This window comes from Ornithorhynchus anatinus, chromosome 18, assembly GCF_004115215.2.
Source record: "Ornithorhynchus anatinus isolate Pmale09 chromosome 18, mOrnAna1.pri.v4, whole genome shotgun sequence".
In the NCBI taxonomy this organism is placed as follows: Eukaryota; Metazoa; Chordata; class Mammalia; order Monotremata; family Ornithorhynchidae; genus Ornithorhynchus; species Ornithorhynchus anatinus.
The window spans coordinates 13,704,925-13,723,447 of NC_041745.1; the positions used below are offsets into that span (position 1 = coordinate 13,704,925).

Below are 18,523 nucleotides of genomic sequence, written 5' to 3' on the forward strand. Positions count from 1 at the left end.
AATGCTCATTATGCTCATTATGCTCCGTGGCAGATGGTAGAAGATCCTGAAAAATACATACCTCCAGCCTCCAGTGTGCAGGAGTGTGGCCACAGAGTCCCGGATGGGACAGGAGGATGGACTGGTGGGATTCTGGGAACATCTTGGGTGGGCTGCATCAGCTATGTAAGGCCAATCAGCTGATAGAGCTTCTTTTAGTTTAACCTCCCGAATCCTCTAATTGACCCCGAGCAAGAAGCCCCTTGGAGGTATGACAATAGCATACGTAAAGCATCTGTTCCTCAAAACATTTCCCTCACCCCCATTCTTCCTGGGAAGTAGAGGCAGGAATTTGGGAGAGACTTTCACAGAGTTTCAAAATAGTTAAGGGACAGATAATAATGCATGAAATAATCCCCAACCAGTGGTGATCCCCAACATGGAATTCAGTTGTCTCAGATGGAGTTCAGTAAACTTTATATGCTCCCTAGTAGGGGCTTGGGCTTTAGGAAGATGCTTGCTCCACCATTAGAATGATTTTTTCCCCCACCCACTCTGCACAACAAGCTCTTATAAACACAAGCACTCTATGGGTAGCTTTAGTAAAATAACTTCCCCATTTATTCACATCTTGTCCTTTGCCATGTTGCCACCTTGAATGTTTGCCAATTGGAAAGCAACACAAGTGGAAGGATTCAGTAGGCCAGGGTTAGAGAGAGGCCCTTGACATTTGAAGGAGACACGGCTGTTGGTAAAGTTCACCTATGACTGTACTTGTGGGTGAGAAGTTCAATGCAGGAGCCATAGTCCCAGACACACAGAGCACACAAAAAAGTTGTCGCTTGTTGAGCTGGATTCTAGTACCAGATCCACCACTGACTGCGGCATGACCTTGGATAAGTCACTTAACCTCACTATTGTCAGTTTCCTTATATGCAAAACATTTTTCTCCCTTATTCTTATATTGTGAGCCTCATAGGACAGGAACCTTGTCATATCTGATTATTTTGTATCTATCCTAGCGCTTAGACTAGTGCTTGGCACAAGTGAGTACTACTGAACACCATTATCATCTTAGGTCTTTCGGCTGTGGACTGGGTCATGATACGCCTCATCTTTGGCACCAGGTTTCTTCACATGAAGCCTTTAACAATCAGTAATCTTCTCTCAGTGCAGACAGATGTATTTTTCAAAGGTCATTGAGTCATCAACTTACTAGAGGCTGTCAGATCTTCCTCAATCTCCTCCTTTTGGATCCTTGGAGCCCTCCTTCCAATCTAGACTGGCCTAAAGACTGGCCAAGTGTTCATAAGGAATTTTCAGTGAAGTTTTGGCCTGGTTTCAGGCTCTTAAATAACCATAAGATTTCATCCAAGTATTCTTTTCTCCTTTTATTCTGAGACAAAGGACAAGCTATTTTCTCCTAACACACACACACACACTCTTATCCTCCACCAGGGTAACCTACAAAGTCTGGGCACTTTTCCCCTTTCATATGATTATTTATGCTGATCACATAGTTTAAAAAACCCCAAAAAACAACTCTCACTTTATGACATTGTATTTTGTTCAAATAGCTATATAAATGCTAATTAGATGAGATTAATAGACACATCAATAGCAACTTAAAAATTTTGTAATATAGTACATTCAACTTTCTGTCATAAATCATTTAGCTTACTGCCTGAGAAAAAGCCATCATGTGCATTGCTGTTCGCTTGAGAGCACTTAATCACCTTGTCCCCTCCTATCTTACCTCGCCCATTTCCTACTACATCGTACCCTGGTCAGTCTTCGAATGCCTCAGAACCTTGTTCTAGAAAACTCTCTCTCCACTGAGTTGTTATCCATGTCCTACCTCTGGCCTGGAACTCTCTCCCACTTCATATCCAACAGACCATCACTCTCATCATTCGTCACTCTTTAAAACCTTATTAAAATCACATCTCCTCCATTCATTCATTCAGTAGTATTTATTAAGTGCTTACTATGTGCAGAGCACTGTACTAAGCGCTTGGAATGTATGATTCAGCAACAGATAGAGACAATCCCTGCCCACTGAAGGGCTCACAGTCTAATGCGGGGGAGATGGACAGACAAAAACAATAGCAATAAATAGAATGAAGGGGATGTACCACCTCATTAACAAAATAAATAAGGTAATAAAGATAATAACAAATGAGCAAATGAGCACGGTGCTGAGGGGAGGGGAAGGGAGAGGGGGAGGAGCAGAGGGAAAGGGGGGAGAAGAAGCCTTCCCTAAATTTTCTTTTCCCCTACTCCCTCTCCCTTTTGCGTCAACCTTGCACTTAGATTTGTATCCTTCATTCACCCCACCCCCTGTCATACAGCACTTATGTACGTAGGAGCCATAATTTATTTTGATATCTGTATTCCTCTCCAGACTGCGAGCTCCCTGAGGGAAGTGAAAATGTCTATTATACTGTACTCTCCCTAACCCCTAAAACAATGCATAGCAGGTAGTAACTGTTCAATAGATTGACTGATTGTTGTATATTAAAGAAGTTTCAATATGATAACTACCAGATTTCTTTTCTTCTAAAAAAGATACGCCTAACAATCTCACTTACCCTAAGGATATCGTACAATTGAAAACTGATAAAAGCCGCTTCTTCCTTTCAGAGTTTCATGGAAGCATACTTCTTAGTGACTACAGGACTTTTCAAACCAATGTTCTTTAAGGGCTAATTTTTGTAGTCCATATTTCCTTTTTTGTCTTCAACTAGGGATCCACAGGAAAAGACCATCCCAGATTTTATCATCTTGTTGTTGGTCAGAAAAGTAGGAAATTTATGTTTTCCAGAAATCTCCCTGGCAGAGTTAACACTTGTTTTGTATTTTCAGATGGCTACCCCAAAGAAGAAATGATTTACAGATGGAGAAAAAATTCAGTAGAGGCTGCAGATCAGAAATCCTGGCGGCTTTACCAGTTTGACTTCATGGGGCTCAGAAATACAACTGACATTGTGAAAACGTCTTCAGGTAGGAATAGGATGGAGTGAAATGGATTTTTCTAGTCCAACAAGTGACATCTTCCAAAGATGAGTTTCCATTCAAAATCAACCAGTTTCCTCCCTTTTTAACATTACTAAGGGGCTGTTGGGCTCCCAAGACATCCGCGCTTAGAACAGTGCTTGGCACACAGTAAGCACTTAACCAATACCATAAAAGCAAAACAAAACAATAGAAAAACCCGTGATGATCTGAATGGTCCTGGAAACCAGACCCCATCCATGTCCACTTTGGTAGGGGTTTCACCTATACAAATATCCTAAATGCAGTGGAAAACCAAAGTACAATATTTACTATGGTTTAAAATTTGAATTGTATTTCACAAAATGTTTAAGGGGATTTGTGGAAATGAACAGAATACAAGCCCTTAATGGTAAGGATTGGCTTTCCTTTCTTCCTTTTCTTCCGATTCTTCACATAAATTTGCTGTTTCCTTTTAATTTTTGCTTTACATGCAAATTTTCCCTCTCAAACTTCTTTAAGATCCTTTTCCTGTTGTGGGCCACCACTCTAGGTACAATGCTACACCTAATTCTGCTATAAATGGTAATTGTATTTTGTGTCATGGGAAAATCATATTATGGAATCCTTGAATTCCACTGGAGTGAAAGAGTCAAGGGGAAGGTGATTAAAAGACAGACCATGACTTAAATGTTTTGATATACACTTTTATATTATTGTCATGTTTTGGGTTTTCTTCTATGATAACGTTCAGCAGGTGTTCTTTTACTGCATGAAATACAGCAATATGAAGGTGCAGAAACATAAAGCGTGAGAGAATATGGTGCAGGATAGCAAGGCTGGTGTGATAACGTAAGACCAGTGCGGTTCCGTAAGCCTATTGCAGTGGTGTACGACTGAGGGCGAGGCTGGCAACTGATCCTAACTGGCCAGAGAAGCAGCATGGACTAGTGGATAGAACATGGGCCTGGGAGTCAGAAGGCCCTGGGTCTTAATCCTGCCCTTGCCAAATGTCTGCTGTGTGATCTTGAGCAAGTCCCTTAAATTCCCCGTGCCTTAGTTACCTCATCTCTAAAATGGGGATAGAGACTGTGAGCCCTGTGTGGGACAGAGACTGTGTCCAACCTGATCAAATTGTATCTACCCCAGTGCTTAATACAGTACCTGGCACGTAGTAAGTGTTTAACAAATACCAAAAAAAAAAGCTGCACTATAATTCCTCCCTACTCACTTCCCACCACCCTCCCCTCTCCCCCAGCCTCCCTTTTCCAGGGGATTTCGCCCCCATGTCTTACTCAACCCTGCCTCCTTCTTGTCCCTTTTACCACCATGCTGCTCCTTGCATAATTTCTAATTTTTGTATTGCTACAATGTTTTTATTTTCTGTACTGGATTTTACCCTAAGAGACAGGTACCGCACTTCTACGTAATGACTCTGGTCAAGGCTGCCAAGTCAAGGTCAGGGACAGACTTGGGTGGGATGGCCGATCATCAATCAATCACTCAATAAATAGTATTTGTTGAGTGCTTCCTGTGTGCAGAGTGTTGTACTAAGTGCTTGGAAAAGTACAGCACAGTCTTGATAGACAAAATCCCTGCCCTCAGGGAGCTTCATCCCCCCAGTTGTAGTGTTGTGGGGTGCCCGTTACCTGGGGTACCTCTGTAATCATAACAAATGGAAAATATGGACACAAGAGCTTGATAAATCCCAGTGGTTGACTGTTAACTGATTATGTAAGTAAAAAGAAATATCTAAGCCTTATTTGCAATTCTTACACTTCCAGACTCTTGTTCACACTTTTCCACCTGCCTGAAGCTCCTTCCATCCTTTTATTCACCTCTCCGCAGCTAAACCCTCTTCTCCCCGCTTTCCCTCTGCTCCTCCCCCCCTCCCATCCCATCCCTTCAGCACTGTACTCGTCAGCTCAACTGTATATATCTTCATTACCTTATTTATTTTGGTAATGAAATGTACATCACCTTGATTCTATTTATTTGCTATTGTTTTAATGAGATGTTCTTCCCCTCGCCCACCCCGCACGCTCCACTCCTCCGCCGCCCACCTCCTCACCGTCCCTCGGTCTCACCTATCCCGCCGTCGACCCCTGGGCCACGTCCTCCCGCGGTCCTGGAACGCCCTCCCTCCTCACCTCTGCCAAACTGATTCTCTTCCCCTCTTCAAAACCCTACTTAAAACTCACCTCCTCCAAGAGGCCTTCCCAGACTGAGCTCCTCTTCTCCCTCTACTCCCTCTACCACCCCCCTTCACCTCTCCGCAGCTTAACCCTCTTTTCCCCCCATCTCCCTCTGCTGCTCCCCCTCTCCCTTCCCATCCCCTCAGCACTGTATTCGTCTGCTCAACAGTTTCATTACCCTATTTATTTTGTTAATGAAATGTACATCGCCTCGATTCTATTTAGTTGCCATCGGTTTTTACGAGATGTTCTTCCCCTCGACTCTATTTATCGCCATTGTTCTCGTCTGTCCGTCTCCCCCGATTAGACCGTAAGCCCGTCAAACGGCAGGGACTGTCTCTATCTGTTGCCGACTTGTTCATTCCAAGCGCTTAGTTCAGTGCTCTGCACATAGTAAGTGCTCAATAAATACTATTGAATGAATGAATATTTATTGCCATTGTTCTTGTCTGTCTCCCCCGATTCGACTGTAAGCCCATCAAAGGACAGGGACTGTCTCTATTACCGATTTGTACATTCCAAGTGCTTAGTACAGTGCTCTGCACATAGTAAGCACTCAATAAATGCTATTGAGTGAATGAATTCATTCAATTTGTGGGAGGGGTTGGAGGGAGGGGTCTGCGTGAGGAGTGGGGAGGGTTTGGAGGGAGCGAGTTGACGGGGAAGGGTTAGTGCTGGGACAGGATTGCAGGAATGGGGCTGGGAAGAGGGATGGGGATGGCACAAGGGACGGGGAGGGGTTGGGTGGTGGATGGGGTAGGGAGGTGTGGTGGGAGGGGAGAACTGGGATGGGCTGACTGGAGTGGGAGGAATGGTGGGGTTGGTGAAGTTAAAACATTGGAGTTGAGGTAAAACCCAGCAGTAACTATTTAATCCTAAAGAGCGATTTGAATTGTTCTTGGATCCTTGAGAGTGAAGAAGCCAGTATTTAGGAGAACCCTGAGGAGAAGATGGCTGAATTGTCCTCGGGCCCTTGAGAGTGAAGAGGCCAGTGATTAGGAGAAAACTACAACCCTCTAAAATCCCTCCTCCTTCACGAGGCATTCCATGATTGAGCTCCATTTTCCAAGGTCGGATTCTACTCTCAGCACCTCTGGGATGCACGTAGCTTAAGAAAGTACACCTGTTATCCTTCCATATTTCTCCCCTCAGCACCCATATTACTGTCTCTTTTTCCTCCTCCATCTCTTTCTGAAAAACTTGCACCTGTCAGTCTCCCTCATTGGATTTTAAACTCCTTGCACATAGAGATCGTGACTCTTAAACTATTACACTTCCTAAACTCTGAATCCAATGCTCTCCATACACTAAGCACTCAATAAAAACTTTTGATTGATTGATCGAGGGATTAAATAAGTTTAATATCAGTTGCTAAGCATGAGAAAAGTGCTAGCTGTAATGAAGCTGCAGTCAAGTGTTTTACAGTGTAGATCAGGAATATTTATGAATGAAAGCCCTCTCTACTTCCATGGACTGGCTGGAAAGTTCTTCTGTGCACAGAGTGCTCAATAACTACTATTGATTGACTGATTAAAAGTATGTCTAAAATAAAAACGGTTTCCCCAAGAACACTCCGTATTGGTCTTATCCCGTTTCTAGCAAGCCCTTTCTTCAACCTGTCCTAGAATAGTCTTTCTGACACTAAGCTCATCTCAAAATACCTGACTGGAAACAGTGTAGATAGTGGAAAAAGAAGATGGACCTGAAAGTCAGAAGGATCTGGGTTCTAGTCCCTGCTCTGCTGCTCGTCTGCTGTGTGACCTGGGGGAAGCCACTTAACTTCTCTGTGCTTTAGTTACCTCCTCTGTAAAATGGGGACGAAGGCTGTGGGCCGAATGTGGGACAGTGACTGTGTCTAACCTGATTATCTCGTTTCTACCCCAGCTCTTAGCCTGATAAGTAATAAGTGCCTAACAAATGCCGTTTAAAAAAAAACTGGATGCGAAAACAGCATACTCTATAAAGGCTGCTCTGTGGATGAAATGAAATTGGGAAATGAAAAGCAAGGAGGGTAGAGGATATGTGTTTTGTGTATATAGGAAAACAAATCCTCAGATAGTACTCCATCCCAAAGGCAAACAATCAGTCAACTGCTAAGCATAGACCAGTGTGGCATACTTTGCTCAAATATCTTGGAAGAGAAATGGCATTTATCTAATCCAGGATTGAAAAGTGTTTTTAACCTCAACACTGAATAACAGCAGTAATAGTGTGCTTAAGAAATAGTGTGCTAAGCACTGTACTAAGCACTGAGGTAGATGCGAGATAATCAGGCTAGTTACAGCCTATGTCCCATAAGAGGTTCACATTCTAAGGGGGAGAGAGACTAGCTATTTATGCCCCATTTGATGGATGAGGAAAAAGAGACCAGTGACTCATCCACAGTCACATGAGAAGCAAGCGACAGAGGTGGGATTTGAATGCACATCCTCTGACTCCTGAACCCATACTGCTTCCTCTTTGCTGAACCAGACCTTCTCTGAGGGCAGCTACTCTTTACAATTAATTATGTTACACACTTTGAGAAGAATGGATTAGAGCATGGGTCTGGGAGTAGAAGGACCTGGGTTCTGATTCTGGCTCTGCCACTTTTCGGGTGACCTTGGTCAAGCCACTTCACGTCTCTGTACCTCAGTTACCTCATCTGTAAAATGGTGATAGAGATTGTGAGCCCCATGTGGGACAGGGACTGTGTCCAACCTGACAACCATGTATATACCCCAGTGCTTAGAATAGTGCTGGCACATAGTAAGGGCTTAAACAAATACCATTTTTAAAAAACCATATGGTCCCTTTGTGCAAATTTGAGTGGCATATAGGACTCTCTTGGGTGCTGACTGTCCTAATAAAGGAATTGTTGTAGCTAATGTTAAAATACCGACCTTATACTCATTATCTTAATTTCAAAATCTGTTCACTGTGAAAAGTTTTACCCAGCAGGAAACTAATTTAAATTCCTATCAATGGACTGAAAGAGCAACAAAGTTTATTTGGTCTCGACTTTTGTCGAACACGGGTATGGGCCCGAGAGATATCCAGTGGGGCACTGTGATGTTGAATTACTGCTCCAGTTCCATTCAGGAGGTCTAATTAAGGCATGTACGCCCTTCCCTCCACTCACTAATTATTATCCCTAAGATTAACCAAAGAAGTACAGTCATAATTACAATTACTTAATCTTGAATATTTCATTAGCCAGATCATCTCGCACTAGATATGTGTACATGTATATAGAAAAATTGAAGTAAAATGAGCAGATTTCAAACACACACACACACACATATATGCATGTTGGAAATCTCTTCCTTTTACTTGAATTTTCAATTGTTCCTCTGAGACATTGATAATGCTGCGCTGTCTGTTACTTGCAGAGCACAAAGTTCTCATGGGCCGTTGGGATTAGACTAGAAACTGTGAGCCTTGACGCTTTGCGGAAAAGTTACTGTTGAACTTTTAATAGGTAGAAATAGCTTCATTCTCCTTACGGGTAGATCATTACGGCGAGAACGTCGGAGAAGTACTGTGGACTAGCGGAAAGAACCTGAGCCTGGGAGTCAGAGGACCTGGGTTCTAATTCCTGCTCTGTCAGTCTACCGTTTGACCTTAGGCAGGTTACTGTGACACTCTCTGTGTCTCAGTTTTCTCATTAACCTTAAATCTCCCACAGTGCTTACTTAGCTGAGTGCTTGGCACGTAGTAAGCGCTTAACATATTCCACAGTTGTTATTATTAAGACATAACATGAGCTCCCTGTAGACTGTAAACCAACTGTGGGCAGGTAACATGTCTAGCACCTCTGTTCCTCTCTACTCTCCCAAACACTCTGCGCAGTCCACTGTAAAGTGCTCCGCACACAGAAAGCACTCAATAAATACCATTTCTTCATTACCACTGCAGAATAGCCACATAACTGCTCAAATCAGGAGGATATAATGATGGTCAATCCGAAAAATTATTAGGAGTCCCCAAAACCCAGGAAGAATCAGTGGAAAATCCTTCTGTTTCAATGCTGTAAAATGGCAACCATTTTCTCCTACCTCATGGTGAGAATTTCTCTTAGTTGTGGGGTGAAACCTGGAATTATTTCTCAGTCCCTCAAAAGCTGTGCTATCTTTGAGGCTAGGGGAAAAACCTCAAGGCTGGAAGTCAGGAAACTAAGTCCTAAGCCCAGCTCTGCCACTTACCTGCTGTGTGATGTTGAGCAATTCAAATAATGAAAATAATAATAATGATTGTCAAGTGCTTACTGTGTCTTACTACTACTGGGGTAGAATCAAGATAATCAGGTCCCACACAGAGCTCATAGTTCAAGTAGGAGGGAGAACAGGCATTGCTAAATTAAGCCTTGCTATGTAAGTAATCTGTGCCTCGATTTCCTCATCCACCTAGGGAGGATTAAATACTCCGTTCTGCCGCTCTGTTTCTTATGTGTTTCTTCTATATCTACCGTTGTACTTGGCACATGTGTTTAAAAATGGGGTAGTTGGTGAACCCTTATTTTGTGCCAAGCACTGTATTAAGATACAGATATCAGATGAGCAGGTCCCACATGGTGTCCGCAGTCTAAAGGGTAGAGAAAACGGATATCGAATCCCCATTTTGCAGATAAGGGAATGGAGGCACAGAGAAGTTGTGATTTCCCTAAGGTCACACAGCAGGAACGTGATAAAGCAGGGATTAGAACCCAGGTCCTCTCACTCCCAGGCCTGAGATGGTTCCACTAGGCCACCCAAATGTCATTATTATGAGTCAGGCAGCCTGACTCAGTGGACAGAGCCCAGGCTTGGGAGTCAGAGGTCATGGGTTCAAATCCCGGCTCTGCCACTTGTCAGCTGGGTGACCGTGGGCAAGTCACTTCACTGTGCCTCAGTTCCCTAGTCTGTGAAATGGGGATTAAGACTGTGAGCCTCATGTGGGACAATCTCGATGACCCTGCATCTCCCCCAGCGCTTAGAACAGTGCTCGTGCTCTGCACATAGTAAGAGCTTAACAAATAGCAACATTATTATTATCATTATTATTAATAATAAATGTGTTATTTGGGCATATGAAAATTGCTGTGCTCCTGTGTGATTAATCTCTAAGGGGTTCTCAGGTATGATTATTCATACCTCTTCAATTCATTAAAGGTTAAAGGAGCATAACAGAGGCATAATAATGATATTTTATTGATATTGATAATGAAAAAATGGTTTGTTTAACAGAGAGGAACTTTGCTTTTCCAAAATGCCAAATGTAGAAATATATAAATTTCCGGATATAAAAAGATCGCCTGTAACAATTGTGTCCCTTTACACTGAGAGACAGTGTTTCACATCTATGTGATCGATAAAACTGTTCCACAGTTTCTCTAGGTCCATAACTGAGCAGTTGACCTAATACAGGAGACTTCTTTATAAAAACTTCCAGGTGTTCTAAGGAAGACCATCTCACTTTTCTAACATTTTTCTGGAATATTTCTTCCTCATAAAATAATGTACCTTCCTACTCAAGAACCTATAATGTAACTGGACTAGTTTCATAAACTAATTATTCTGAAATTGAAGCCGTGAAAGAATAATTGTAGAGAGTCAATGCCCGCAGACATGTTAACTTTTGGTTTGTGATGATGGAAAGGTGACATCATTAGGTTAATTAAGAGGATCTTTTTCATGAAAGTAAAGGAATGGACAGAGATAGATTCGTACATGGGTGTCTCTCCAGTTTTCCCTCTCATGACTTGGGCACCGCTGAGCACTCCCTGCTTCAGTTTCTCCAAACGTGAGGTGTTCTGCAATATTTCCACTGCCAAAGTTGCACGTTATATCAATCAGTAAATCAATCAGTCAAATGTATCGAACACTTACATTGTGCTGAACATTGTACTGAGGGTTTGGGAAAGTACACTATTACAGAGTTGGTAAACATGTTCCCGGGCCACAAGGAGTCTCGAGGAACGTGACACCAAACACTCCTACGTTAATTGAAACAGCACTTCAGGAGATATGGGACAGGCATTTTCCAAGTTGAATTTCAATCCAATTAGCTACACGGATCTAACCTTCAACTGGGTAAATTCATAATTTTACCAGAAAACCTGAAATCACTATTCCAATTAATTGGTCTGTGAAGCCATCCTTTGGCTCAGAGACGACATGCTGACAGAGTGCAAACTTGCTGAACCCTTCACTGGCCTGCAGGAAGTGAGACAAAAAATGTTCAAAAAGTGAGACACAAAAACTGCTCCTCTAGTCCAAATTGTACTTTAGTTCTAATTATGTTCATTCTGGGCTTTGTGAATCTTACATTATCTGCCATGTTTACCACTCAAATCTTCCCTTGTGTGATATGCTGTCAATTCCCCATTATTCTTAGATTGTGAGGACTCTGAGGGCCAGGAAACATGCTTAATTCCTATCCATGTAATATTTTCCCAGTTCTCAACAAAGTTAAGGGCTCAGTAAATGCGTTTGAATGGATGGATGAATGGATGGATGGATGGATGGATGAATGAATGAATGAATGCATGAATGAATGCATGAATGATGAACGGGTAGATGAATGATGAATGGGAGGATGAATAGATGAACTGTATTCATGAGTGAACTTGTCACTCTGAGAATCACTTGCACCTCTTGAGGTATCTGATAGCTTTGTGAATTTCAAATGAAATACCTCCCTTTCAAATGTAAGACTTGATGTCAAAATTCTAATTACCATTTGCATCAGATTGAATTTCATTTTTTCCCAGAAGTTTCCTTTAGTCCTCAGGATGCAAACAGGTTGTTTTCCTGTTTAACAGATGGGTCCACTTTAAACAGTGTAAACTGTAGATTTCAAATCCGTTTTCAATGCAACAATACATATGTCAGTTCTCTTTTAATATTTTAACATACTGGGTTTTTTTTATGATGGAAACATAATTTACAGGGATAAAATATCATTATTATGCCTCTGTTATGCTCCTTTAACCTTTAATGAATTGAAGAGGTATGAATAATCATACCTGAGAACCCCTTAGAGATTAATCACACAGGAGCCCCAATTTTCATGTGCTGTTTTTCTTCTTCAGGAAAAATTCAGAATTCATATTTTTAAAAATCATCTCTATTATTCAATCTCTGCTCATTTTTAGATGGTGAATTTACCTATGTTGGGGTTTAAAAATGTAAGTTTCATAAATACACCTGTGAATGTCTCAAGTGTTAAGGGAATAGGATTCTGAGCTATTAAATTTTATTTTTTTTCATAATTTTAGTATTCATTCTCTCATTTCAGCAATTAATTTCACTGTCATGTTATTTTGTGTGGTGCTTATTCATTCAGTCATTCAATCATATTTATTGAGCACTATGTGCAAAGCACTGTACAAAGCAGTGTGGGTCATTGGAAAGAGCCCGGGCTTGGGAGTCAGAGGTCACGGGTTCTAATCCCGGCTCTGCTGCTTATCAGCTGTGTGGCTTTGGGCAAGTCACTTGACTTCTCTGTGCCTCAGTTACCTCATCTGTAAAATGGGGATTACAACTGCGAACCCCACGTGGGACAACTTGATCACCTTGAACACCCCAGTGCTTAGAACAGTGCTTTAAACATAGTAAGCACTTAACAAATGCGATTATAAATAAAACAAAGAGGGCTACTCCCTGCCCACAGTGAGCTCCCAGTCTAGAAGGAGACAGAGAGATTATTATAAATTAATTAATTACAGATATATGCAAATGTGCTGTGGGAATGGGAGGGAGAATGGATGAAGGGAACAAGCCAGGGTGATGCAGAAAGGAGTGGGAGGAGAGGAGGGATTAGCAGGAAAGGTTTTTTGGAAGAACTGGGCCTTTAATAAGGCTTTGAAGTGGGGGAGAGCAACTATCTGATATGAGGACAGAGAGTGTTCCAGGCCAGAGGTAGGATGTGGGCTAGAGCTCGGAGGTGAAAGAGACGAGATCGAGGTACAGCAAGGAGGTATTAGAGGTATTAGAGGAATGACGTGTGTGAGCTGGGTTGTAGTAGGAGAGTAAAGAGGTGAGGTAGGAAGGGGCAAGGTGTCTAAGTGCTTTAAAGCCAATGGTGAGGAGTTTTTATTTGATGAGGAGGTGGAAGGGCAATCACCGGAGTTTATTGAGGAGTGCAAAACATGATCTGAACGTTTTTGAAGGAAAATGATCCGGGCAGCAGAATGGAGTATGGACTGGAGTGGGGAGAGACAGGAGGAAGGGAGGTCAGCAAGGAGGCTGATCCAATAATCGAAGCAGGTTTGGATAATCATGAAGTTTTCCAGTCAAATATAAAATTAACCCACTTAACCGACCCCATTTTCTCAGAGCTTCTTGGCCCCTGCTCTTCAGCATAGATGATTACAATGAACAGGACAAGACCAAGTAGTAGGAATAGTTAGTGTCACCTCAGCACTTACTGTGTGTAGAGTCCTGTATCAAATGCTGGGAAATAATCCATAAATAGGAATTAGATACGGTTCTTATCTCTCAGGGGACTCAAAATCTAAAATTTAAAAGGAGAGGGGACTGGCAAAAGAGTTAAGGAGCAATAACAACCAAAGAAGAGAACGTAAGGATATAAACAAAGATCAGTAGGGTACTGTGTCTGGAGGAGCAGAATTTCAGGCTCTGCTTGGCTCAGAGTCCACAGAACCGATCACGGCAGCGATGAGCACTGCAGTGGAAGTCCGAAGTTTGGTGGAAGCGTTACCGTGGTCTGGCTATTTCTTTCTGTCTGCCGGGCAGTGCAGTGCAGGCCGGGGAGGAGGGGACTCAGGGATGTAGAGGAGGAGAGCGGATGAGAGATCAGTTAGTAGTCTATAGAGGGGGAAGCTGAGGGGCCGGGAAGCTGCAAGTACCTGAAGGAGACATGCGTCTGGCCAGTATGGCATAATCAGCAGGGGCTGAAGTCGACACGGAGTGGCCCGTGGTGCAGACGACATGCGGGGAACAGAGTCTCGAGAGCTGCGATGGAGAATTGTCAGGTACCGGAAAGACGCCGGGAGAGTACCTGTTAAAGGAATAATTCCTTGGCTAATCCACATGAATTCTTTGTCACAGGTTTTTTGAACAAAAATCAGCTCCACTACCCAGATCCCCTCGCGAAAATAGAGCGGTGTTGATGCTCCTTTTTCTGGCATCTAGTTATCGAGTCAATCAATCAGGATTTATCGAGCACGTACTATGTGCACAGCACTATACTAACAGTTGGTAGAACACAATAAAAAGAATAGGTAGGTAGCTCCACAAGGAGCTTGCAGACTAGAGGAGACAGCCATTAAAATGAATTACATTAGTGCTGTGGGACTCAGCAAGGAGAGAATATCAAAGTGCTTAAAGGGTACCACGTTGGACCCAATACAACAATAAACAGGCACATTCCCTGCCCACAGTTAGCTTACAGTCTAGAGGCCTTCAAGTTTCCTCTTGCACAACCTTCTTGAACTTAACCCGCTTGTGCCAGGCGCCATCCACTTTTTCCAAAGTTTCCTAGCCATCTCCCCTGTCACTGTGGCTGAAATTGAACGGGCTATCTAACCCGAGGCTAGATTGGTGGTATGGAGCAGGGGTGGGAGGAGATGGAGGTGGGCAGGAAGAAGGATGAGTAGTAGGGAGGGAGGATTAGCCCATTTCTGGCTGGGTAAAATCAGGAGAGCAACTCTACAGCGTCACCGTTCTGGGGAAAGCAGGAGAGTGAGAAGCAGTGTGACCCAATGGGAAGAGCATGAATCTGGGAGTCCGAAGTCCTAGGTTCTAATGCCGCATCCTCCACTCCTATGCTGTGTGACTATGACATTTAGGGAGTTACTTCACTTTTTGGAGCCTCTGTTCCCTCAATTATAAAAATGCGGACTGACTGTGAGCCCTCTGTGGGACATAGACTGTGCCCAAATTGGTATCTTGTATCTACCTCGGCATTTAGTACGACATATAGTAAATGTTTAACAAGTACCATAAGAAAAGTGAAGGATCGGGGTGGGAGGAGATAGAGGCAAGAGGCAAATCAATTCTAGTTAGTTATATTTATTGAGCACTTACTGTGTGCGGAGCACTGTATTAAGCTCCTGGAGAGTACAACACAACAATAAATAGACACGTTCCCCATCCGTAACGAGCTTACAGTCTAGAGGATGATCTTACAGTCTATTAAAACAGCAGCATCAGGGTGAGGAAAAGAAAAATGAACCAAGGGAAGGTGTTAAGGAGAGAAGAAGATAGCAAAAGTTAGATTTGATTTTTTTTTAAAGTCTGGGAAGCGTCAGTGACGATTTAGTGATTGGCAAACCACTAGTTTAGTAGGCTGATAATTACAAAAATCCATCCATGATAGAGACATTTTCCAGCCCAGATACAGGAACCTATGCATTCAGAGCAATTACCCGACCTGCAAACATTGTAATAAATAAACTACAGAGAACCCAACTGCCCCACATAAATTGTGGTCCCTGCTAAATAAAGCAACTCAGAAGTGTAAGAATGGCTATCTACATCAAGAAAAGAAAATTGATCAAACTGACTCTGAAAGAAAGATTTACTACCCCATTTCCTTTACTGAAAATAGCCATTTCTTTCACTGCTCCACGCTATCTGTCTCTGACAAAAACTGAGGGGTCCTAGCTACGCTTTCAGAAATCCAGCATCAATTTAAAAATGATCGTTTTCCAAAACTTATAAATCACTAATAAACTCTACAGATGCTTATTTAGGGTTGTGACCCGTTTTAGTTTCTAAAGCGATTTCACTTTTCTAAATGTGTAAATAATATTAGTTCATTGTTCCAAAATGTAGAACCTCTCTTTTTTCATGATATTTAGGATAGTTGTTTCTTTGCCCAAATGCCTTCTGGTGATTCTAGACTTATCTCTAATCATTTACTCCAAAATCAGAGCCCACAGTCATGTAATTGTAACACGTAACATTCCAAACATGTAATGGTGGAGTCCATCCGGTAGATTCAACCCAGGAGTTCCAGACAATGAGTCCAGTTTGATCAGCATTGCTTAGTGGAAAAAGCCAGGGTTTGGGAGCCAGAGGTCGGGGGTTCTAATCCCAGCTCCGCCGCTTATCAGCTGTGTGACTTTGGGCAAGTCACCTATCTCCTCTGTGCCTCAGTTACCTCATCTGTAAAATGGGGATTAAGACTGTGAGCCCCACGTGGGACAACCTGATCCCCTTGTATCTACCTCAGCGTTTAGAATTGCGCTTGGCACATAGTAAGTGCTTAAATACTATCATCATTATTATTATTGTTATTATCACCAACTACCCCTTACCCATTTCCTCCCTTTGGCCTGGAACTCCCTCCCCATCCATATATAACACACCACCATTTTCTTCACCTTCAAAGCCTTATTAAAATCGCATCTCCACCAAGAGGCCTTCCTTGACCAAACCCTCATTTCTCCTCCTCCCTCTCCCTTCTGTGTCACCTACGCACTTGAATCTGTACCCTTTAAGCACTTGATATTCACCCTGCCCTCAGCCCACATCTCTTACATACATATACGTAATTTATTTTAATGTCTGCTTCCCCCTTTAGACTGAAAATTCCTGGTGGGACTAGGGAATGTGTCTTCAAGTCTATTGTACTGGACTCTTCCAAGTGCTTAATATGGGGCTCTGCACATGATAAGTGCTCAATAAATGTGATCGATTGACTCATATATATTGAGTGGGTATTATGTCGTGGCTCAGTGGAAAGAACACGGGCTTTGGAGTCAGGGCTCATGAGTTCGAATCCCAGCTCTGCCACTTGTCAGCTGTGTGACTGTGGGCAAGTCACTTAACTTCTCTGTGCCTCAGTTCCCTCATCTGTAAAATGGGGATTAAGACTGTGAGCCGCACGTGGGACAACCTGATTCCCCTGTGTCTACCCCAGCGCTTAGAACAGTGCTCGGCACATAGTAAGCGCTTAATAAATACCAACATTATTATTATTATTATGTGCAGAAACCTCTACTAAGCACTTGGGAGAGTGCAATATGATAGAGCTTACTGATAGATTGGATGATTTTTCCCCATTGCTTGCTCTCTTTGGAGAGCTTTACTTTCTTTGCAGCCTTGTCAGTCAGTTTTATGAGGTTTTCCTGCAGTTTATCCCCAACTCCAAGGCATTTGTCCTCCCGTAATAAGTCAGTGTCATATTCAAATTTGGAGACCTCGCTCCTCATTTATTAAGATGCTAGACAACACCGACTCCAACCATGATTCCTAAAGTACCCCACTATTTACGTTCCTCTATCCTGAAAGGGATTATTTTATCTATAATCTTTGATTTCTCACCTTGAGCCAGTTTTGTCCTAACCACGACAGAACTTTGCCTCCAGTTCTATGGTTACTCAAATTTTGAAAAAAATCTTAATCAATCAATATTATTTATTGAGTGCTTAGTATATTCAGAGCACTTGTGCTAAGAAGAATTAGCAGATACGTTCCCTGCTCACAATTAGTTTACAATCTAGAGGGGGAAACAGGCATTAATATGAATAAATAAGTAATTTATAATATATGATTTAAAGATATGTACATAAGCGTTGTAGGGTTGAGAGTGGGGTGAATATATCATATAATGATGATAATAATAATAATTATGGTATTTGTTGAGCACTTACTATGTGCCAGGAACTGTACTACACGCTGGGGTGGATACATGCAATTTGAGTTGGACACAGTCCCTGTCCCAAGTGGGGCTCACAATCTTCATCCCCATTTTACAGATGAGGTAACTGAGGCCCAGAGACGTGAAGTGATTTGCCCAAGGCCACACAGCAGACAAGTCGCGGTGCCGGGATTAGATATCATGACCTTCTGACTCCCAGGCCCGTGCTCTATCCACTACACTACTCAGTGTATATCAGATCAGATCTAAGTGCAAGGATGATGCCGAAGGGAGAGAGAGGAGGGGAAAAGAGTGCTTAATCGGGGAAGGCCTATTGGAGATGTGACTTTTATAATGCTTAAGTCTGTAAACTCGTCAGGGGCCTTTTGAAAATCGAAATATCTTTTATCTGTGGGTTCCTTTCAACATTAGCGAAGAAGGGTTTTTAGATGCAGTGTTGTCTTTTCACAAACATGCTGGGTTTTCCTAAATGCTCAGTGACCTTTCACTGTGATCTATTCATTTTCAAGGTACAGAAGCAAAATCTTTGGTTCTAATTTTTCAGAAACACCCCTAGAACCTTCCTCATAAATGAGTTGCATTAATAATCTTCCCTCTTCATCCAGACCTCTACCACACTGATCCAAGCACTCATTATTTCCCACTTTGACTACTGCATCGGCCTCCTCGCTCACCTCCCTGAATCTCATCTCTCCCTTCTCCAAATCAATATTTCATTCTGCTGCCAAAATCGCTTTTTTGGAAAACTGTTGGGTCCACACCTC

The 18,523-nt window shown here is 42.5% G+C and overlaps 1 protein-coding gene across 4 annotated transcripts in view; it reads left to right on the forward strand.

Moving 5' to 3' along the window:
* Positions 1-18,523, forward strand: part of GABRG3 (gamma-aminobutyric acid type A receptor subunit gamma3) — a 437,607-nt gene that overhangs the window by 360,799 nt on the left and 58,285 nt on the right. For all 4 annotated transcript variants that reach the window (XM_029046704.2, XM_029046705.2, XM_039914661.1 and 1 more), the window contains one exon: positions 2,845-2,982. In XM_029046704.2, coding sequence (XP_028902537.1) covers positions 2,845-2,982 — 138 coding nt within the window. The remainder of the gene's footprint in view (positions 1-2,844; positions 2,983-18,523) is intronic.